The sequence below is a fragment of the Leguminivora glycinivorella genome, chromosome 12 (assembly GCF_023078275.1).
Source record: "Leguminivora glycinivorella isolate SPB_JAAS2020 chromosome 12, LegGlyc_1.1, whole genome shotgun sequence".
Lineage (NCBI taxonomy): Eukaryota > Metazoa > Arthropoda > Insecta > Lepidoptera > Tortricidae > Leguminivora > Leguminivora glycinivorella.
Window position 1 is genome coordinate 251,215 of NC_062982.1, and position 22,301 is coordinate 273,515.

General features: G+C 48.9%; 1 protein-coding gene and 2 long non-coding RNA genes across 5 annotated transcripts in view; 2 read left to right on the plus strand and 1 right to left on the minus strand.

Moving 5' to 3' along the window:
* The window catches only part of LOC125232063 (putative 1-phosphatidylinositol 3-phosphate 5-kinase), a 65,708-nt gene that overhangs the window by 41,662 nt on the left and 1,745 nt on the right, over nt 1-22,301 (minus strand). Inside the window, 12 exon segments of the mRNA XM_048137679.1 lie at nt 130-244; nt 2,884-3,097; nt 8,172-8,876; nt 9,990-10,104; nt 10,347-10,599; nt 11,095-11,203; nt 11,825-11,945; nt 13,174-13,329; nt 14,737-14,793; nt 16,262-16,381; nt 19,129-19,253; nt 22,071-22,154. Coding sequence (XP_047993636.1) covers nt 130-244; nt 2,884-3,097; nt 8,172-8,876; nt 9,990-10,104; nt 10,347-10,599; nt 11,095-11,203; nt 11,825-11,945; nt 13,174-13,329; nt 14,737-14,793; nt 16,262-16,381; nt 19,129-19,253; nt 22,071-22,154 — 2,174 coding nt within the window.
* LOC125232068 lies at nt 3,296-4,308 on the plus strand. Of its 2 annotated transcripts, XR_007177698.1 has the most exons (3): nt 3,550-3,846; nt 3,932-3,999; nt 4,084-4,308. It is a non-coding gene; the product is annotated as an uncharacterized LOC125232068 (long non-coding RNA). The 2 variants fall into 2 exon arrangements; XR_007177699.1 differs by having other exon boundaries at nt 3,296-3,846; nt 3,932-4,096.
* Nucleotides 4,803-7,393, plus strand: LOC125232067. Of its 2 annotated transcripts, XR_007177696.1 has the most exons (3): nt 6,645-6,931; nt 7,017-7,084; nt 7,169-7,393. It is a non-coding gene; the product is annotated as an uncharacterized LOC125232067 (long non-coding RNA). The 2 variants fall into 2 exon arrangements; XR_007177697.1 differs by having other exon boundaries at nt 4,803-6,931; nt 7,017-7,181.

The following is a 22,301-nucleotide window of genomic DNA, read 5'->3' on the forward strand; positions in this document are numbered from 1 at the left end:
TAACCCTAGGCCACTTTACAACTATGTCAAAATGACAAGCAGTAAGAGATTTCTTACAATCTGATTTATAACGTCACTGTGACACAGTTGTACAGTGGCCTAGGGCTCCAATTGGTCGACAGCACATACGAGTGTGTTGATCTTCGAGCTGGCAGCCGGTGGCGCGGTAGTGCGCAAGCGAGGCCTTGAGCGCGGGATCCTCCGCCGTCGCCGTGATCGGCTGCGTCACGAACGGGTGCCGCTCCTAAAATTACAGCCGATTTTATACGACGCAACACATTTCTCAAGCGATAAATGTGATAAAGCATCTAGTTACGTTTGGCAAATAATTAAGATTAGGTAATTAATTAATCCACGTAAAAGTAACGCGAGTCACGACTTCATCGAGTTTTTATTTGAACTACAGCTGCAAATGAAAGGATCTAGGCATATATCGGGAAAGTAACACTTATTTAGAGATAGATTATCACCTGAACTCGTATCGTGAATAAATTGAACATGCCATAAAATCGTGAGTCACGTGACTCTCGCCGCGGATTGACCCTGAACATAAACAATAAACACGAAAGTGTGCAGAATCGTTCGTCAGCTATCGGTTACAGTTGGATTTTCTGACAAATCATAGGGACGTCGCGTTTAGTGTTCGCGAGGAGCCGCCACTAAAAAGACAGCGAGCCACTTTGAGGTCCATCGCGCTACGTTTCGGGTTTTTACACCGGCGTCAACCGGCGGACAAGGATCGGGCTAGCGGGAGATGCGGGCGTACAGTGTGAGAGCGGAGAAGCACTGCCGCAAGCGGGCCGGGGACATGACATAGCGAGCGGAGTCACCTTGAGGTCCATGACGCTGTGTCGGACGCGGCTGTAGCGGCGCGCGGGGCGCGGCGTGCCGGCGGGCGCGGCGCGGCGCGGGGCGCGGGCGCGCGGGGCGCGGGGCGCGGGAAGTAGCGGCGGAGTCACCTTGAGGTCCATGACGCTGTGTCGGACGCGGCTGTAGCGGCGCGCGGGGCGCGGCGTGCCGGCGGGGCGCGGCGCGGGGCGCGGGCGCGCGGGGAGCGCGGGGCGCGGGAAGTAGCGGCGGAGTCACCTTGAGGTCCATGACGCTGTGTCGCACGCGGCTGTAGCGGCGCGCGGGGCGCGGCGTGCCGGCGGGGCGCGGCGCGGGGCGCGGGCGCGCGGGGCGCGGGGCGCGGGAAGTAGCGGCGGAGTCACCTTGAGGTCCATGACGCTGTGTCGCACGCGGCTGTAGCGGCGCGCGGGGCGCGGCGTGCCGGCGGGGCGCGCGCGCGCGGGCGCGCGGGGGCGCGCGCGCGGGTAGCGCGGGGCGCGGGAAGTAGCGGCGGAGTCACCTTGAGGTCCATGACGCTGTGTCGCACGCGGCTGTAGCGGCGCGCGGGGCGCGGCGTGCCGGCGGGGCGCGGCGCGGGGCGCGGGCGCGCGGGGAGCGCGGGGCGCGGGAAGTAGCGGCGGAGTCACCTTGAGGTCCATGACGCTGTGTCGCACGCGGCTGTAGCGGCGCGCGGGGCGCGGCGTGCCGGCGGGGCGCGGCGCGGGGCGCGGGCGCGCGGGGAGCGCGGGGCGCGGGAAGTAGCGGCGGAGTCACCTTGAGGTCCATGACGCTGTGTCGCACGCGGCTGTAGCGGCGCGCGGGGCGCGGCGTGCCGGCGGGCGCGGCGCGGGGCGCGGGCGCGCGGGGAGCGCGGGGCGCGGGAAGTAGCGGCGGAGTCACCTTGAGGTCCATGACGCTGTGTCGCACGCGGCTGTAGCGGCGCGCGGGGCGCGGCGTGCCGGCGGGGCGCGGCGCGGGGCGCGGGCGCGCGGGGAGCGCGGGGCGCGGGAAGTAGCGGCGGAGTCACCTTGAGGTCCATGACGCTGTGTCGCACGCGGCTGTAGCGGCGCGCGGGGCGCGGCGTGCCGGCGGGGCGCGGCGCGGGGCGCGGGCGCGCGGGGAGCGCGGGGCGCGGGAAGTAGCGGCGGAGTCACCTTGAGGTCCATGACGCTGTGTCGCACGCGGCTGTAGCGGCGCGCGGGGCGCGGCGTGCCGGCGGGGCGCGGCGCGGGGCGCGGGCGCGCGCGGGCGCGCGGGAGCGCGGGGCGCGGGAAGTAGCGGCGGAGTCACCTTGAGGTCCATGACGCTGTGTCGCACGCGGCTGTAGCGGCGCGCGGGGCGCGGCGTGCCGGCGGGGCGCGGCGCGGGCGCGCGGGCGCGCGGGTCGAGCGCGGGGCGCGGGAAGTAGCGGCGGAGTCACCTTGAGGTCCATGACGCTGTGTCGCACGCGGCTGTAGCGGCGCGCGGGGCGCGGCGTGCCGGCGGGGCGCGGCGCGGGGCGCGGGCGCGCGGGGAGCGCGGGGCGCGGGAAGTAGCGGCGGAGTCACCTTGAGGTCCATGACGCTGTGTCGCACGCGGCTGTAGCGGCGCGCGGGGCGCGGCGTGCCGGCGGGGCGCGGCGCGGGGCGCGGGCGCGCGGGGAGCGCGGGGCGCGGGAAGTAGCGGCGGAGTCACCTTGAGGTCCATGACGCTGTGTCGCACGCGGCTGTAGCGGCGCGCGGGGCGCGGCGTGCCGGCGGGGCGCGGCGCGGGGCGCGGGCGCGCGGGGAGCGCGGGGCGCGGGAAGTAGCGGCGGAGTCACCTTGAGGTCCATGACGCTGTGTCGCACGCGGCTGTAGCGGCGCGCGGGGCGCGGCGTGCCGGCGGGGCGCGGCGCGGGGCGCGGGCGCGCGGGGAGCGCGGGGCGCGGGAAGTAGCGGCGGAGTCACCTTGAGGTCCATGACGCTGTGTCGCACGCGGCTGTAGCGGCGCGCGGGGCGCGGCGTGCCGGCGGGGCGCGGCGCGGGGCGCGGGCGCGCGGGGAGCGCGGGGCGCGGGAAGTAGCGGCGGAGTCACCTTGAGGTCCATGACGCTGTGTCGCACGCGGCTGTAGCGGCGCGCGGGGCGCGGCGTGCCGGCGGGGCGCGGCGCGGGGCGCGGGCGCGCGGGGAGCGCGGGGCGCGGGAAGTAGCGCCGCAGGGGGCAGCGCCGCCCCGCCTCCGTGTCGAGGAAGGGCGGCGGGATGATCACGTGCGGAGACATCGACAGCACCGTGTCGTCCGTCGACCATCTGCCGAATACCGAGCGAGGAGATGACGCTACCCGGCGATCGGGCAGGCGAACACTGTCAAGCGATAGACCGTGTTCGCCCGCCCGAGATAGATATATAACGTCGGGCCGTCCCTTTCGCACTACTCGTAAGTGTAGTAGGGACGCACCGATACATAGTTTATCCGACTGATGTGCTTGTAACGTAGCAGATTTTTTTGATAGTCGGAATTAATATTTTGGATAGATTTAATTTTTGAATGAAACACTTCCTTCTCGTTCATTGCATTATCTGTTGCACTTCAAATGCACATATTTATGTTTATCTGTTGTAGGGTTGCCATACAACAAGTATTATTCGAAATTGTAGGTATTTTGGCTGTCATTCCAGAAAAACTTTGTATTATTTTGATATTAGTTAAGTATTGGTTTTTGGAAAATATAATATTTTAGAAACATGATAACAAAAGTTATCATAGGTTTTTTAAGACTGTTTCTGGAATGACATTTGTTGGGTTTTGTTTACTTCAAGGTCTGATACAGAAACTGGAGTAATTTTCATTTAATGAATTAGAGTATTTTATTGTTTATTCGTTTGCCACCCGGCTTTTGTTTTGGGTCCTTTAAATTCGAGATCATTCAGTGCGCCGTTCTTTCTGTGACGAGATCCTCTTGTATAGTGATCGGACGGCCGTATAAGGGCCTGGAGCCCGGCATGCCACGTGCTGCCGTGGCGTTCCATATTTTGTGTGGTGCGTTCTGTCAGTCTGAGTAAGTAGATTTCTTTGTGAGCTTTTGATATTTCCATGGCGTGAAACGTGGAGAGATTCTTAACCATAAATTGGTTTATTTCCAGCTGGCAGAAACATGCTAAGGGTGGGAGTGCTCCTTGGAGATCCTCGGTCTGCAGTCTGCAGGTCTCCGGTGAGCTCGCTTACATTTTTTTGTTTAGTCTATCACAGTGTGTGAGGGCACTCGACTAATGTGACCAATTTATTTGTTTCATAGGAGTCGGGAAGAAGTAAAGAATTAGAGAATTGCAGAAGTAGATAATTAAACAAGAACCTTTACAATTTTGATGTGCAAGGAAACTTCTTTGGCTTACTGGCGCAAGGTGTCTTTGGACCTTGTTTTCGTATGGAAGGGTCAGCCCTGTCCACGTGGCGAGGGGGCGTCAGCACCGGAGTCCGGGGAGCAGCCGGCTCATCCCTGACAAGGTGTGTCTCCTGCCCGTCTCCTGCCCGTTTCCTGCCGGTAGTGCTGTGTAATTCAGGTTTTAATTTCTGTGTAAAGTAATTTCTGATTTCATTTATTTTGAGAATTCTGGTGCATAACTTTAGGTAAATTCATATTTAGTTTTTGTAGAATAAATGGTTGTAAGAAACCTTTTTCCTGGACCCTCTTAAAGCGGCCCAGCTTTACCACTGAGCGTAGTTCATATTTTCATATGGTGTCTAATTTAGTATTTCGGGAAACATTAAATGAAACCTTTCTGTAGGCAAGAGTTTATTTATAATTAATAAAGTTATAAAATGTGATATTGTTTAATTTGTTTCTCCTCTGGCTTTCCTCCAGCAAGTATAGAGACACCATTTAGCTTTTGTTTTATTATAAATTTTGTGCTAACGTGGGTGTATTTACTTTGAACTAGCCGGAGCTTTCCATTCTATTTTATTTACCCCCCATCAAATACACCTCCGTTACACTGGCGCCCAACGTGGGGCAATTTTAAATTGTTTCTTTTTTGGTTATTTCGGTTTTTTGTTATGGCATGTTATGGTTGTGAACATAAGTTTTGGTAGGTTTTTTTAATGAGGTTAACGCCCTCCCCTACTCAATTACGTTTCGTTTTCGCGGTTGTTCGTGAAGAGTGTTGGATATTAATGGTAGAATATCCAATCACGACTCATGTTCGGAAAGTGGTGGACAGATGTGACTGCTTCCACTACGATTTTTTTTGTTATGAGAGAGGCATGGAAGGTATGAATGCGTGAGGTATGGTAAACACGGAAGATATGATGTATGGCTACTTTATATGAGTGATGTTTGTCAGGGGCGACACAACCTGGCTCACTTTTAGGTTTGAGCGGTCCTTAACATGGCCAAATTGGGTGTTCTGTAGTAGGTGGGTATCGGGTGCTTACCACACCCGAGCACGGTTTGTGCATTTTTGCGTATTTGTGGCTACGCAGTTTGGTCGGTTTGGTGTGGAGAGCCAGCAGTCACCCATTTTCAGGGGCTGTTTTTTTTGTTTCGGGCTCTCATTTTTGGGCCATATCGACCGCGGTACACCGATTGGTGGTACCTTTTTGTGATTATCGTGCTGGCGGGTTCAACGGCCATTTTTCGGCGTTGGAACGACACACGGAGTTTGTTGCCACGTCTTTACCCGACTTCGTAGGAAGAAGGGTAATGTTTTGTTTAGCCTACTACAGACATGCAATTGTTTTGAATTTTTTTGAGTTTAGCTACAGCCAAATGGTTGTAGGTATGGTTTTGGTTTTGATTTTTTTTTGCCAGGGTTAGGTGAGAACCACACCTGCGAGGAGTTGAGTGCAACTTTAAATTGTTTTTAGATTTGGGGTCTCGTCGTCAACGTAGTTAGTTTTTTTGGTATTTTTAGGGAGAGTTGGCACAGATTGGTGTGTCCAATTCAACCATACATAGATTTTTTGGTAACTAGCTTTTTTAGTTTGTTCACCTGAAGGGTTGAGACAAGTAGGTGTCGTCAACCTGTAGGGCTGTAACAATGATTTTGGTTTAGTTTTGGAAGTTATAGTCGGAAGACTATAACTTTGGTTTCGCCCGGTCTAGCTGAGTTTTTTTTTTTGGGAATGCTGAACATCGGTCCTGGCGGTTGGTTTTTTTGGTTTTCTCAGCACAACAAGCTTTATTGCAAGTTGCACTGAGAAGGCAAACGGTTTGTTCACTGTTTTGGAAATTAGCGGAGGTTTTTTTCTATATGCAGCGCAGTTGGCCGCATAGTTTTTTTTCACCCTCCGAGGGTTGACGCGGGTTCGAGATTTTTTTTAAATATTTTTTTTTGTGGTTAAACAGTAGTTTTGCTTGTTTTTAAATACCTTTTGGTATAATTTTGTAGATTTTGGGGGATTTTTTTTTGAGATTTTGCAGTCTCGAACTTGCGTCAGGTTTTTTTGATTCTGATATTTTTTTGGTAGGTTTAGTTTTCTTGCCTTCAGATTTTGTTTCTTTTTTTTGATGAAAGTCGCTGAGGACAGCGAGCGGTTCACCTACGTTGAACCTTAAATCGGGAAGGGGGGTATTGTAACGTAGCAGATTTTTTTGATAGTCGGAATTAATATTTTGGATAGATTTAATTTTTGAATGAAACACTTCCTTCTCGTTCATTGCATTATCTGTTGCACTTCAAATGCACATATTTATGTTTATCTGTTGTAGGGTTGCCATACAACAAGTATTATTCGAAATTGTAGGTATTTTGGCTGTCATTCCAGAAAAACTTTGTATTATTTTGATATTAGTTAAGTATTGGTTTTTGGAAAATATAATATTTTAGAAACATGATAACAAAAGTTATCATAGGTTTTTTAAGACTGTTTCTGGAATGACATTTGTTGGGTTTTGTTTACTTCAAGGTCTGATACAGAAACTGGAGTAATTTTCATTTAATGAATTAGAGTATTTTATTGTTTATTCGTTTGCCACCCGGCTTTTGTTTTGGGTCCTTTAAATTCGAGATCATTCAGTGCGCCGTTCTTTCTGTGACGAGATCCTCTTGTATAGTGATCGGACGGCCGTATAAGGGCCTGGAGCCCGGCATGCCACGTGCTGCCGTGGCGTTCCATATTTTGTGTGGTGCGTTCTGTCAGTCTGAGTAAGTAGATTTCTTTGTGAGCTTTTGATATTTCCATGGCGTGAAACGTGGAGAGATTCTTAACCATAAATTGGTTTATTTCCAGCTGGCAGAAACATGCTAAGGGTGGGAGTGCTCCTTGGAGATCCTCGGTCTGCAGTCTGCAGGTCTCCGGTGAGCTCGCTTACATTTTTTTGTTTAGTCTATCACAGTGTGTGAGGGCACTCGACTAATGTGACCAATTTATTTGTTTCATAGGAGTCGGGAAGAAGTAAAGAATTAGAGAATTGCAGAAGTAGATAATTAAACAAGAACCTTTACAATTTTGATGTGCAAGGAAACTTCTTTGGCTTACTGGCGCAAGGTGTCTTTGGACCTTGTTTTCGTATGGAAGGGTCAGCCCTGTCCACGTGGCGAGGGGGCGTCAGCACCGGAGTCCGGGGAGCAGCCGGCTCATCCCTGACAAGGTGTGTCTCCTGCCCGTCTCCTGCCCGTTTCCTGCCGGTAGTGCTGTGTAATTCAGGTTTTAATTTCTGTGTAAAGTAATTTCTGATTTCATTTATTTTGAGAATTCTGGTGCATAACTTTAGGTAAATTCATATTTAGTTTTTGTAGAATAAATGGTTGTAAGAAACCTTTTTCCTGGACCCTCTTAAAGCGGCCCAGCTTTACCACTGAGCGTAGTTCATATTTTCATATGGTGTCTAATTTAGTATTTCGGGAAACATTAAATGAAACCTTTCTGTAGGCAAGAGTTTATTTATAATTAATAAAGTTATAAAATGTGATATTGTTTAATTTGTTTCTCCTCTGGCTTTCCTCCAGCAAGTATAGAGACACCATTTAGCTTTTGTTTTATTATAAATTTTGTGCTAACGTGGGTGTATTTACTTTGAACTAGCCGGAGCTTTCCATTCTATTTTATTTACCCCCCATCAAATACACCTCCGTTACATGCTACGCCCGCAAAACTCTCTATATCGAAAGATTTGTTTGATTTATTAGATTATCAAATCGACATAAATAGACATCGAGAAAGCTTCTGTACTTACAATGTAACAAACGATCGCTAATCATAAATTTTACAGAACCTCAGGTAAATGAGAAAATATACCAACAGGAGAAAAATTGTCAAAATCGCGTCTACTAGAGGAAAATAATTGAGGAAGCCAAAAGCCACAAAGGGTCATAGCGCCATCGGAACTGAGTAAGCGAGTACTCATAAATCTTTCGAATTTCTTAAGTATTTTTAGTCACTAACCTGTCCGCGTGTGTGTCCGCTTGTAAACTATCTTCAGCCAAAAACACATCATCATCAACAGCAGACCGCAGCGGGTCACTGAAGTCCCTGATAGGAACTCCGCTCACGCGCTCACTTTCCGAGCGATTAAACTTACTTTGAAGAGGGTCTATAAAATCAGTGCTCTTATCTTCCACATTTTCTTCAGCGACTACTTTATCTTCAGCTGAATCTTCGTTACTTGTATTATCTTTGACAGTTGGTATTTTATCATTAGAAGATGGAATATCTTCATCGGTAACTGTTACTTTGTCATCAGGAGCCAAATCTTTACCTGTTTTATTTTGAGTCGTTGAAACATTTTCATCTGTGAAATCTTTTTTAACATCTGGGGTATTTTCATCACTGTTTATTGCTTTAAGAGATGTTGCATTTTTAGACGTAACTTTCTCATTCGCAGCTGATATTTTATCATCAGCAAATGAAACTCTGCTTTCTTTGACAAGTTTATTTTCACTAGCAAAAGCATCATCATCAATAGCCCTATCATCCACGGCGGCGAACACACTGTCATCGGTGGCGAATTCTGTTTCTTGTGTAGTTTGTTGATCTTTAGGTTCGTGTGGGTGGACGTCGTCGAAGGCGCCGGGGTCCGGCAGCGCGGCCTCCACGTCGGCGAGGAAGGCTTTCTCCAGTTTCCAGTTGTAGCAGGCTCGCAACATAAACCTGTGTAAGTTTTTATTAGACTTAGGGCCACTTGCACCAACGAAAATGGTGCTTTTAAAGGTGATTTTATATGGAATTCGATAGATGACAGCCCACTAACCCTGAGTTAAGTGGTCGGTGCAAGTGGGCCTTAGATATTGTGTGAGTGAGTTTAGTAAAACGTCCCCGGTTTTGTCAGTCTAAAATATATAAAAGAAGAAACTGACTAACTGACATATCAACGCACAGCCGAAACCGCTGGTCCTAGATATTCCAAATTTGGCACGTAGGTTCCTTATAAGGTGTAGAGGAGCACTAAGAAATGATTTTTCAAAATTCACCTCCTGAGGGGGTGAAATGGGGGTCCAAAGTTTGTATGGGAGAACTAGATTAGTACGCGGGCGAAGCCGCGGGAAAAAGCTAGTTTATTCATATAAAGATACAAACAAATCTCGTCTTTATGGTAAGCGACAAAGTGGGACATTTTACTAAATAGTAACTCATATTATGTTCGGTGCTTTAACTTAATTCGTCACTTTCGTCAGAGGTCTTAGTGGTGTTTGATCATATTTTTATTTGTCTTTTACTTAGACAAAGATTGTCTACACTGGCTTAAACTTTCACGATTATTACACACTAAAACAAGACTAAAACATTAAACGATACGCGATAAAGTCCCAATTTAAAAGTTATTAAAAACGAATGGCTCTGGGAGCTGTAGACCTTCGCGACATACTTAGAAACTGCAAAAGTGAAAAATATTTAGAGTAATTATCAGCGTAAAGTGTCGATAGTCTTAAGCGCCACTTAAGCCCTGTATGACAATTTCCGCATCATACAAAATTTCCAAAAACTGTGTCAAAAAAATTTTGGTTAATCATAAAATCTGGTCACAAAATTTCATGAGAATCGGTTGAGAATTGCGACCTGTTGAGAAGACATCCGGACATACAAAAGCAAATCACGAATTAAAACATAGACCTATGCTCTTGCTGCGGTCAATTAGCTACTGACGTAAGTGACGACGAAAAAAAAACTTATTTTATAAAGTTTTTTTTCGTCTTTACGAATGGAAGTGTCCAAGACAACAGTAGTACTACAATACCGTGCCTCTTGGGTTTTAGAGAAGCTTACTTGACGACTCGTTTGACGCGCGCCAGCTCCGCCGTGCTCGCGCCGCGCAGCAGGATGCAGCAGCCGAGAGCTGGCTCCACGCAGCCTTCTAGGGACATCAGCGTCTTGCTGGGGTCTGATAAGGAGACGAAACAATGTTAACATGTGTCTAAGATAGCAATAGCAAATTAATGTTATTCGCTTATGTTTATAAGGCTGGTTTCGCCTTAATAAACCGTTTCTATCCTTGCGACATTCCTACTATAATATACTTTACAATATATTAAATAAACTCTCTTCTGAACTCTTTCTTCAACCTCAGTAGCTAGAGCTACATTAGCAGCCCTAAGAAAGTCTCGCACAGGACTGTATACTTACAAGTAGTAACGGCGAAGCGTTTACACGAGCCCAGCCTCGGTATAGCGATCCTAGCGTCCACTGACGCCACTAGATCAGCCCTTACACTCCTAGCCACCCTCCTGAGCGCGCGCTCGCCCACGCCGGTGGCTAGAGCCACGTGCGCGGCGCGCAGCGCGTCCTGCACGGGGCGCGCCACGGCGCCGCGCACCAGCACCACGTCGGGCCGCAGCGCCGTGATGCGCGCCGCGCACCGCACCAGGTACTCTTGCTCCTGCGAGTATACAATTATACTTCATTCTACACTCTGTACTGAACGGGAACACTCCAATTTATTGGAGCTCATGTTTTTTATGAGATAGGAGGCAAATGAGCGATCACTGCGGGCTATGGACACCCGAAATACCAGGCAGGCAAGCATGGTCGCGCGATAGACGATAAAACATATAGTCGTCCTTTTCGCACTTATATATAGTGCGAAAAGGACGGTCTGACGTTTTATTCTTTTATCATTTATCGCGCGACTATATTATCGATGCTGAAGTATGTATTTTACAACTCTTCTTTTTCTGCACAAATTCTATTTTCTCACATAACATGGCTGCAAAATCTCGTATCCGAATGATATTTTTGCCTCTCAAGATAGATCGGATTTCTCTAGCGCATTGTTAGTACCTATAAATAAATGATAACTCCACAATATATTCAAAATAAAAATACCTGTAAATAATTTTCAGTAGTTGTAGAGTACATAATAGCATGTAATTACCTGTAGCAACACAGGTTCCAGCGAAGTTAGTTTCCCTTCTACCCGCTGGTACGCGATGGAGCAGTCCAGCAACAGAACAGTCGGGTTTTCGATCTCCTGCGGCATGCCCCTACACATAAACATTTGTTTACAAAATGGTTGCCTTGGAACGTACAAAATAATACATTACGATACAAGTGCGAATAAGAGGAAGTTCGAAACGAGTGGCGATAAATTAAAACGCGACCGAAAGGAAACGACACGAGTTACGAATTTCCATTTCACACGTGTATCGTACGACGTTTTTCAGTACAGATCGCAATCCAAAGTTTCAACCTGAAAAGAAATGAACCACTTCTCGCGTAAAAAAGCACCATCTGTATCTGTACTGAAAAGAGTGTTTTGAATGGACACGAGTCGTGTATCGTACGACGTTTTTGAGTACTGATGGCCCTCTGAAGTTTCAACGTGATTATAAATGAACCACCATCCATTTCTTTTGCGAACCGCCAAGGAGTGGAATGCCCTGCCTGCCTGCACAGTCTGTCTGCCTGCATCATCACCTACCAGCAGCCTCTCTAGCACAAATTGCCATGTCGCGCGCGACTTCATACTTGAAGTCGCGCTTGATGTATGGACTCGCGCGCGACAAGGCAAGTTGTGCTAAAGGGTTAGGTGTGATCATGGTCAAAAAACCAATTGGAGAAGTGTTACGTGTCACGATCTTTGTTAGATAAATGGTGGAGTTCACCTGTGAGCCACGTTCTTGGTGAGCACGACGCCGGGCACGAGGCAGCTGTCGCGCGCGTGCCCGTCGCGCAGCTTCTTCACCTGCACGTAGTTGCGGACGTCGATGTCGCTGCTGTGCATGTCTGAAACAACCATTTTTATCTACTCAAAAACCTCACGACTTTCACAGAATATCCGTATGATAATCAGGTAAAACGGTAAGAGACTCTCAATCCGCAGGTCGCGGGTTCGAACCCCGGGTCGTACCAATTAGTTTTTCGGAACTTATGTGCGAAATATCAAATATTTGCCAGTCGCTTTTCGGTGAAAGAAAACATCGTGAGGAAGCCGGGCTAATCTGCGGTAGCTGAACATTTGCTACAGTCGGGTCGGGACCAAACCACTGAATCGGGCTCCTAAGTCCCAAAATTCTATCAACGGAACGTCTGTTCTACAGTTTCTACACTCTACAGCAGAAAACTAAGTGATGCGATTGAAATTAGAAAGCATCTAAATTTCAACCAGAATGCGGGGCAGGGAATTTCTTCTTCGTAGAATCTAGTAATTAGCAAATGCAAGCGTGAAAAAACACCTAGGGACACTGATATCGTGAGTGTTGTGTGTAGGCAAAGTGACAACCCTAGCGCAAAAGTGAATAATCAAGAACAAGTGCGGGTAGTTCGAGAAACTCGCGCGGCTAGAAGATGTTGATGCAATTCCTTGCCAGTCTACCCGTGACCACGAACATAATTGACGACCGGTCTGGCGCAGTCAGTAGTAACCCTGCCTGCTGCGCCGCGGTCCCGGGTTCGAATCCCGGTAAGGGCATTTATTTGTGTGATGAGCCAGATATTTGTTCCTGAGTCATGGATGTTTTCTATGTATATAAGTATTTATATATTATATATATCGTTGTCTGAGTACCCACAACACAAGCCTTCTTGAGCTTACCGTGGGGCTCAGTCAATCTGTGTAAGAATGTCCTATAATATTTATTTATTTATTTATTTATTTATAATGTGATGTTCGAAACGTCGGGCCAAATATAAATGTAAGTATTTACGCGATTAAGTCCCGTTTAGTTCTAAAATTATAAAACTTAGAGCTTAGTCGGTAGGTTTAGGCACTGGTCCCACCAAGAACAAGTAAGCTATGAGCTATCAAAGACGAACAAAAGATAGTCGCTCCCGTGTCAATAGAGGTAAAAGAGAGAGCAAGCAATTTGTAGCTCATAGCTTGGCTACGAACTACAACTCGCTCGCGCTGTGATCGCTTTTTATTTACACGGGAGCGACTATCTTTTGTTCGTTTTTATAGCCGATAGCTCATAGCTTACTTGTTCTTGGTGGGACCAGTGCCTTAGAATCTCACCTGGCATGGTGGCTTCCGCCCCCGCCATACACAGCGGCAACAGGACGTCTAACCAAGAAGCACTGAGTGCTTCGGCTGAGAGCCACTGCCTCATCAGCAGTTCCAGGTGCTCTTGGCCCTTCGCTGCGATGCGCGGGCACAGGGCTTGACTAGGACCTGCGAAAGGATATGGCACGATAATATTTATACTCTAAACTCATTGGAACTCCAATAAATAATTACAAGCACGCAAGAACTTAATCTATTGTATTTAACTACACTGCCTATCATATAGTAGGTAATAAATATACTTTAATACTCTTATTGTAACTCGATTTTTGTAAATTGGAGAACTATAGGTCTATAATTAATTAAATTTTGGCAATATAGCTAAGTTTACATATGTATATTGTATGACTGTTTGTTCTTTAATAAATTAAAAAAAAAAAAGAACGACATATTTGAATTTTATTCAGAGTGGTAATATTGGAATCGTTCGATTATTCGAAGAATCTAAAAGCAACTTAGGCCGTTGTAAAACACATAATTAATGTGGAACATAACATAACCCATGGAAACCTGGCTGGCAATCATGGTCGCGAGATAAATGATTAAACATCAGGCCGTCCCTATCACACTACTTGTAAGTGTTGCCTGGTGAAATTAATGAATGAAAATGGTCCCACGATGGATGATTGTCCGGTATGAATAACGTGAGAAGGTTTTCCCGCTGTAAGTACTGACTACCCAAAATTCATCCACAATTTATAAATTTGATTTGATCATGAATTCATCCATCATTAGTGATGTGCAAGTTGCGGAAACTTTCCAAACAAATCTTAAATTTCTTGAAAAATTCACGAAACTTTCACGAAAAATAAAGGGAATTTAAATTTATGAAATGGAAAGTTTCCATCCATACAAATGTCCATACAAAGTATGGGGAGTTTCCGAAGTTTTCCTATGTGAACATGTCAGAATTTTGGAAACTTTCCGTCGGCACATCAATCATAAAATAAATTAATAGAATCGATGGAATCAGGCGTTACATTGTGGAAATCTATGATAGGGTCAAAAAGATTTAGTAAAAACGTCACTTCTGTGGACAATATTATAAAAGTTAACGACTCTGGTACATTCGTATCCCGTTTTTCGTATTTGAGTGTCAAGAACTAAAAAATGTTTCCCGTCATTAGAATGTCGTCTAAAAATTATCACTAGATTTTCTTAACTTTTGTAATGTCCACAGGAGAGATATAACCAATTAATTACCCATACATTAAAATCTGTTTGACCCGATAGTCAAAATTTACATTTTGAGAAATCGATTTACAATTTTACAGTCAGTAGAAATGGAACATTTTTTTATTTTATCATAGCAACACTTACTGTTTTCATATAGAAGTGACTCAATAGTTGCCACATGCAAAACAGTTTACATAGACGGTGGCGCCTCTATTCATATCTACTCTATTTTGCAGGGCTGTATATGATTATATAGTCTGGCAAGTTAGCGTTTTCATTAAAAAAATGTCGCAAATTTTGAGTGCAGTTTTATGTTGCTAAAGTGAGTGAATGATTTACCTTCGCTGTGTTCCAAGTTGGGCGTTTCCTCTTCACTCGAAGGCGACGATTTGGGCTCTGGAGACAAGACGTGACATGGACATGACCCACACAACACAACCATGATACCCATTAGAGATGTGTCAACCCGGTTTGCCAACCCGGTTCAAACCGAGTTAGGCTCAACTCGGCCCGACTCGGTTTGACAGTTCACCAAACCGGTTCGAACGAGCAGACGGAACGCAGCCGAACGAACGTACCGATCGGTCCCCCTCCCACATGACTCAACTCGAAAATGTTGATAACGAAACCGGCAATATCGGTATCGGAACTGCAAGCCAGCGAGTGCAAGCAGGATAGCTGTACTTTCGCGCGGAAGTGGCGCCACGGCCAGAATCTGAAACACACTCCCGATCCGCCCGACCGTGCTCGCTTTGGTTTGAAATCAATTATAACAGATGGTGCTCTTTTTCCTAATAATAAATGGGGAAATATAACAGTTTACAACTGTAATTAAATGCTCCCGCTATTCTGCCGTTGCCGCCCGATATTCTGTGAATTCTGTCTCCGTTACGAATATTTTGATGAAATGAAATATATTTATTTGCATTAATTTAGTTTCAGTTTAGCTCGTTCAAACACAACTTTAATTTTAAATAAATAAAAAAACACACGTTTATATCCTGTGTTTCGGGCATAACTTGACTCGACTCAACCCGACCGACTTGATTCGTGTTCAATTTTGACGAATCGCTTCACACGGGCCAAACCTAACCGCTACATTAATACGCTAAGGACCGTCGTAGCAACTCGGTTTGGTCAAACCGGGTTGAAACCGGTTTACGTAGAAAATCAAACCGTTCAGCCCGGTTTGCGATATTTTCGGTTTGGCACATCTCTAATACCCATTACCATACCAACCCATCCCCACTTCTATCCTCGTAAGACCCACCATGGTTAGTTTCTCTATCTTTAATTTGAACCCTTTTCTATAAGTAAATTGGTAAACATTTGGTTTGTTCCAAAAACTAATGAAACAAAAAAAATTGCTACTTTATTAGGTTCATGGAAGTTGCAAATTAGATTGCAATAACTTTGTACATTGTAATGTATGTACATTGGGTCTTACGAGGCTATTCATTATTCTAGGAAAAATTCAGAATATTGTCACCTACAATAATATGTTGCTCTTTATATGAAAAATGTGTGACACGCTGACGTTTTAAACCAGAATTCAAACTAATAAAGGGAATAAAAATAAATACTGACCCGTTGTAAGCCTAACAGATAAACCATTATAAATATTGTTAAGTGGGAATAAATAATAATAAGTAGTATAATGTAGTTAAATAGTAATGCATGCTAATGTTAGTCTTCTAGCTGTCATCGTAAACATTAAAGCAAAACTTGTATCCCAGCCGGCCCAGCCTGTCTGGCTCGGTCGCGCCAATACGGAAGAGAGATAGAGATAGCTAGCTACGATAATGATATAGTCGTAAGCGTTTGTGCATTGACTACGTATACCCAGGTGTTCAAGATGAGTTACCTGGAGCATTAGTTTTGGGCGTCTTGGTGAGCCTGGCGGAGCTCTCGCCCAGGTCCAAGTCCAGGCAGTAGGACGACACGCTCTCCACCAGCCGACTCTGTGCTTGCTCCTCGTCCGATGCTGAAAGATGCACTAAATCATTTGGCAAGTTTTTGTAAATCTGGGTTCAGAACGTAACCAGATTCTAATTTCGTTTTTAAATGTCTAAGGATTCCGTTTGGCCACAAATTCCACAAGGTCTATACAGATTACATAACTAAATGTGTCAAGCAGGTATATTAGTAGCGCGTCGGGCACGCCGGTCACCAGCCGCCACTAGCGCTCGGCACGTGGCTCCTGCACTAGTGCAGTATACTCACGCGCGGTGTGGAGCGCGGCCCGGGGCCGGTACAGCGCGTAGTCGGCGAACGTGGGCGCCGCGTCGGGCACGCCGGTCACCAGCCGCCACTAGCGCTCGGCACGTGGCTCCTGCACTAGTGCAGTATACTCACGCGCGGTGTGGAGCGCGGCCCGGGGCCGGTACAGCGCGTAGTCGGCGAACGTGGGCGCCGCGTCGGGCACGCCGGTCACCAGCCGCCACTAGCGCTCGGCACGTGGCTCCTGCACTAGTGCAGTATACTCACGCGCGGTGTGGAGCGCGGCCCGGGGCCGGTACAGCGCGTAGTCGGCGAACGTGGGCGCCGCGTCGGGCACGCCGGTCACCAGCCGCCACTAGCGCTCGGCACGTGGCTCCTGCACTAGTGCAGTATACTCACGCGCGGTGTGGAGCGCGGCCCGGGGCCGGTACAGCGCGTAGTCGGCGAACGTGGGCGCCGCGTCGGGCACGCCGGTCACCAGCCGCCACTAGCGCTCGGCACGTGGCTCCTGCACTAGTGCAGTATACTCACGCGCGGTGTGGAGCGCGGCCCGGGGCCGGTACAGCGCGTAGTCGGCGAACGTGGGCGCCGCGTCGGGCACGCCGGTCACCAGCCGCCACTAGCGCTCGGCACGTGGCTCCTGCACTAGTGCAGTATACTCACGCGCGGTGTGGAGCGCGGCCCGGGGCCGGTACAGCGCGTAGTCGGCGAACGTGGGCGCCGCGTCGGGCACGCCGGTCACCAGCCGCCACTAGCGCTCGGCACGTGGCTCCTGCACTAGTGCAGTATACTCACGCGCGGTGTGGAGCGCGGCCCGGGGCCGGTACAGCGCGTAGTCGGCGAACGTGGGCGCCGCGTCGGGCACGCCGGTCACCAGCCGCCACTAGCGCTCGGCACGTGGCTCCTGCACTAGTGCAGTATACTCACGCGCGGTGTGGAGCGCGGCCCGGGGCCGGTACAGCGCGTAGTCGGCGAACGTGGGCGCCGCGTCGGGCACGCCGGTCACCAGCCGCCACTAGCGCTCGGCACGTGGCTCCTGCACTAGTGCAGTATACTCACGCGCGGTGTGGAGCGCGGCCCGGGGCCGGTACAGCGCGTAGTCGGCGAACGTGGGCGCCGCGTCGGGCACGCCGGTCACCAGCCGCCACTAGCGCTCGGCACGTGGCTCCTGCACTAGTGCAGTATACTCACGCGCGGTGTGGAGCGCGGCCCGGGGCCGGTACAGCGCGTAGTCGGCGAACGTGGGCGCCGCGTCGGGCACGCCGGTCACCAGCCGCCACTAGCGCTCGGCACGTGGCTCCTGCACTAGTGCAGTATACTCACGCGCGGTGTGGAGCGCGGCCCGGGGCCGGTACAGCGCGTAGTCGGCGAACGTGGGCGCCGCGTCGGGCACGCCGGTCACCAGCCGCCACTAGCGCTCGGCACGTGGCTCCTGCACTAGTGCAGTATACTCACGCGCGGTGTGGAGCGCGGCCCGGGGCCGGTACAGCGCGTAGTCGGCGAACGTGGGCGCCGCGTCGGGCACGCCGGTCACCAGCCGCCACTAGCGCTCGGCACGTGGCTCCTGCACTAGTGCAGTATACTCACGCGCGGTGTGGAGCGCGGCCCGGGGCCGGTACAGCGCGTAGTCGGCGAACGTGGGCGCCGCGTCGGGCACGCCGGTCACCAGCCGCCACTAGCGCTCGGCACGTGGCTCCTGCACTAGTGCAGTATACTCACGCGCGGTGTGGAGCGCGGCCCGGGGCCGGTACAGCGCGTAGTCGGCGAACGTGGGCGCCGCGTCGGGCACGCCGGTCACCAGCCGCCACTAGCGCTCGGCACGTGGCTCCTGCACTAGTGCAGTATACTCACGCGCGGTGTGGAGCGCGGCCCGGGGCCGGTACAGCGCGTAGTCGGCGAACGTGGGCGCCGCGTCGGGCACGCCGGTCACCAGCCGCCACTAGCGCTCGGCACGTGGCTCCTGCACTAGTGCAGTATACTCACGCGCGGTGTGGAGCGCGGCCCGGGGCCGGTACAGCGCGTAGTCGGCGAACGTGGGCGCCGCGTCGGGCACGCCGGTCACCAGCCGCCACTAGCGCTCGGCACGTGGCTCCTGCACTAGTGCAGTATACTCACGCGCGGTGTGGAGCGCGGCCCGGGGCCGGTACAGCGCGTAGTCGGCGAACGTGGGCGCCGCGTCGGGCACGCCGGTCACCAGCCGCCACTAGCGCTCGGCACGTGGCTCCTGCACTAGTGCAGTATACTCACGCGCGGTGTGGAGCGCGGCCCGGGGCCGGTACAGCGCGTAGTCGGCGAACGTGGGCGCCGCGTCGGGCACGCCGGTCACCAGCCGCCACTAGCGCTCGGCACGTGGCTCCTGCACTAGTGCAGTATACTCACGCGCGGTGTGGAGCGCGGCCCGGGGCCGGTACAGCGCGTAGTCGGCGAACGTGGGCGCCGCGTCGGGCACGCCGGTCACCAGCCGCCACTAGCGCTCGGCACGTGGCTCCTGCACTAGTGCAGTATACTCACGCGCGGTGTGGAGCGCGGCCCGGGGCCGGTACAGCGCGTAGTCGGCGAACGTGGGCGCCGCGTCGGGCACGCCGGTCAGCCACCCGCCGGACACTAAAGCCTGGCATATCGCTCGCGCTTGCGCCCTATACAAACATAAAAAAATGTTTACATGAAATCTATAAGCAACATTAAAAAAAAATTAAAAAGTCAGATCAAAAATTCTAAATAAATGTTTTGTTTGAAGCCAATGATTGACTAGAAGCGACGCAGGATCGAAGAAAATAGCAAGCTCTTGTTTCGGAGGCAAACACACTCTTCGGTTTGTTGAGTAAAATTAGTTCGCTTTTGGTTTAAGTTCAACAAAATTTATACTGTATATTCTCTATTAAAATAAAAATAATTAGTACCTATATTATAAGTATTCAGACTGTACTTCCATTTTGAATTAATTTCTCTTACACTTTTTAATGTATTTAACTACACTGCCTATCATATAGTAGGTAATAAATATACTTTAATACTCTTACTGTAACTCGATTTTTGTAAATTGGAGAACTATAGGTCTATAATTAATAAAATTTTGGCAATATAGCTAAGTTTACATATGTATATTGTATGACTGTTTGTTCTTTAATAAATTAAAAAAAAAAAAAAAAAAAATATGGTTCAAAGTCCACTGGGAGATGCATCGCGGGTGTTCAATGCTGAGGTATCTAATGAGGCACCTGTCCAGTTCACTTTAAAGGATGTCAAACTAGTTATACAGTCGATGACGAGGGGGAAGTCACCAGGACACGATGGACTCAGCATTGAGCATCTGCAGCATGCCGGTGATCACCTTCCACGGGTACTCAAAATGTTTTTTAACCTATGCATGAGCCATTGCTACCTTCCAGATGACCTTATGAGGACTATTGTCGTACCTATTGCTAAAAATAAAACTGGAGATGCTTCGGACGGATCCAATTACAGGCCAATATCTCTAGCAACAGTATCTGCAAAGGTGCTGGACGGGCTGCTTGATAACTTGCTGTCAGAACATGTTGAGTGCACGATGCACAGTTTGGTTTTAAACCCAATTTATCAACAGAAAGCGCGATTCTCTATTTTAAGCATACCGTCCAGTACTACAACGATGATGAAAACACCTGTAATTGCCTGTTTTTTGGATCTGTCAAAAGCGTTTGATATGGTCTCATACGACATTTTGTGGGACAAGCTTGAGAAGAAGACGAGTACGCCCAGGGGGGTGGTTAACCTCTTCCGTTATTGGTACGGCAATCAAACTAACCAGGTCAGGTGGGCCGGAGCGTATTCAGACGTGTACAGGTTGACGTGTGGTGTGAGGCAAGGTGGGCTCAGCTCACCCAGGTTGTTTAACTTGTACATGGATGATTTGATCGCTAGGCTCAGCAGCACGGGTATTGGATGCTCAATTGGCGGTACCATTGTAAACAATATCAGCTATGCGGATGATATGGTGCTGCTGTGCCCGGCGATCAGTGCTCTTGTCAAGCTGTTGAAGATCTGTGAGGAGTATGCGGTGGCCCATGGCCTGATGTACAACACCAAGAAGAGCGAATACATGATTTTTGGCGCAGGAAAAAATGAGTACGTGTCGGTTCCTGTGGTGAAATTGTGTAATGTTCCTCTAAATAGAGTGTCAAGGTTCAAGTACCTCGGGCACTGGGTCACCGAGGACCTCCAAGATGATGCTGATATGGAAAGGGAACGCAGGGCATTGTCAGTAAGGTGCAATATGCTGTCACGTAGGTTCGCGCGGTGTGACGGGGATGTTAAAAAGACCCTTTTTAAGGCTTTTTGCCAGTCCTTTTACACTTGCAGCCTATGGACAAAATACACAAAAAAGACCCTCAATGCCCTGCGCGTCCAATACAATAATGGTTTCCGCATGCTGATGGGACTGCCACGGTACTGTAGTGCCTCAGGAATGTTTGCGGAGGCTGCAGTAGATTCTTTCGGGGCTATAATCCGCAAACGTACCGCGTCTCTCATGCACCGGGTACGTGATAGTCCCAACAGCCTGCTTCAGCTGATCTCTGGGTATCCTGCCGGTACATTCTGGAGACACTGGAATTCCTTGCATATGGGTTCTAGAGGCGTGGTGTATAATTTAATGTAAATATCGGAATATATTGAATAATTTTAATTTTTATGTTTTTGATTTTTATTTAATGTTTTGAATTTTATTTTTATTTTATTTTTAATATTTTTAATTTTTATTTTTATTGACGATTTTTAATGTTTAAATTCTGTTGCTTTTATTGTATTTAATTGTATTCTTTTACTATGGGTTTTACCTGAAATAAAATTTTTGAATTGAATTGAAATTGAATTGAAAATAATCTGTAAGTGTGCCTTATGTGCGTTTTCCAAGTCAATATAATAATGATCTGGAAATACACGAATGGGGATGTTAAGAGGCTACAGGCGGGGGTCAATTCTCCATACAAACGCTCTCGACTATTTCCTCCCTCGTTTTTGATGGAGCAATGATTTTTTTCAACACAGATTTTTTTTTGGTATCTGTGTCGGACCGTTTTGATTTTTTTTATATTCTTATTTTAAAACTTAAAGCCCATCAAAAATTTCCATAAACGGTGTTATTGATTATGGCGTGGAAAACGGTATAGTATTCAGAATTGGTGATAATTAGCAAAAAAAAACTAAACGGTCCGACACAGATTATTTCATTGTTATTCAAATTCTAAAATTTCGTCACGATTCACAAAGTTTTCAAGGAGGAAACAGTCGAGAGCGGAACCTCGATTTTAAAGATTTATTCGCAATATTTTTTAACTGAGTTGTTCTTAACGGACAATTTTTTTTTCGATAAATCTAGTTAATAACACTTGTATATTAAACTTGAAAGGGGGGCTCCTTTCTATTTTAGCATTGCCGCTCCTGTAGCGTCTTAATGTAGGAGAGTCTCCTCTCACCTGGTCTTGTGCCCGGTGTTGTCGATAATCCACTGCATGATGTCGGAGCCCCGCCACACGCCGCTGTATCGCACCAGGCGGTACCTGCCACATATTACGTACTATCAGGTTCAAAAGTGCATGGAGAAATTATGAATGAATTCATTGATAAATTCGCCATGCACTTTTGCAGCTGATAGTACATGGAGTTGTGGTTTCCATACACATATATTTGAATATTTTAACCACCGA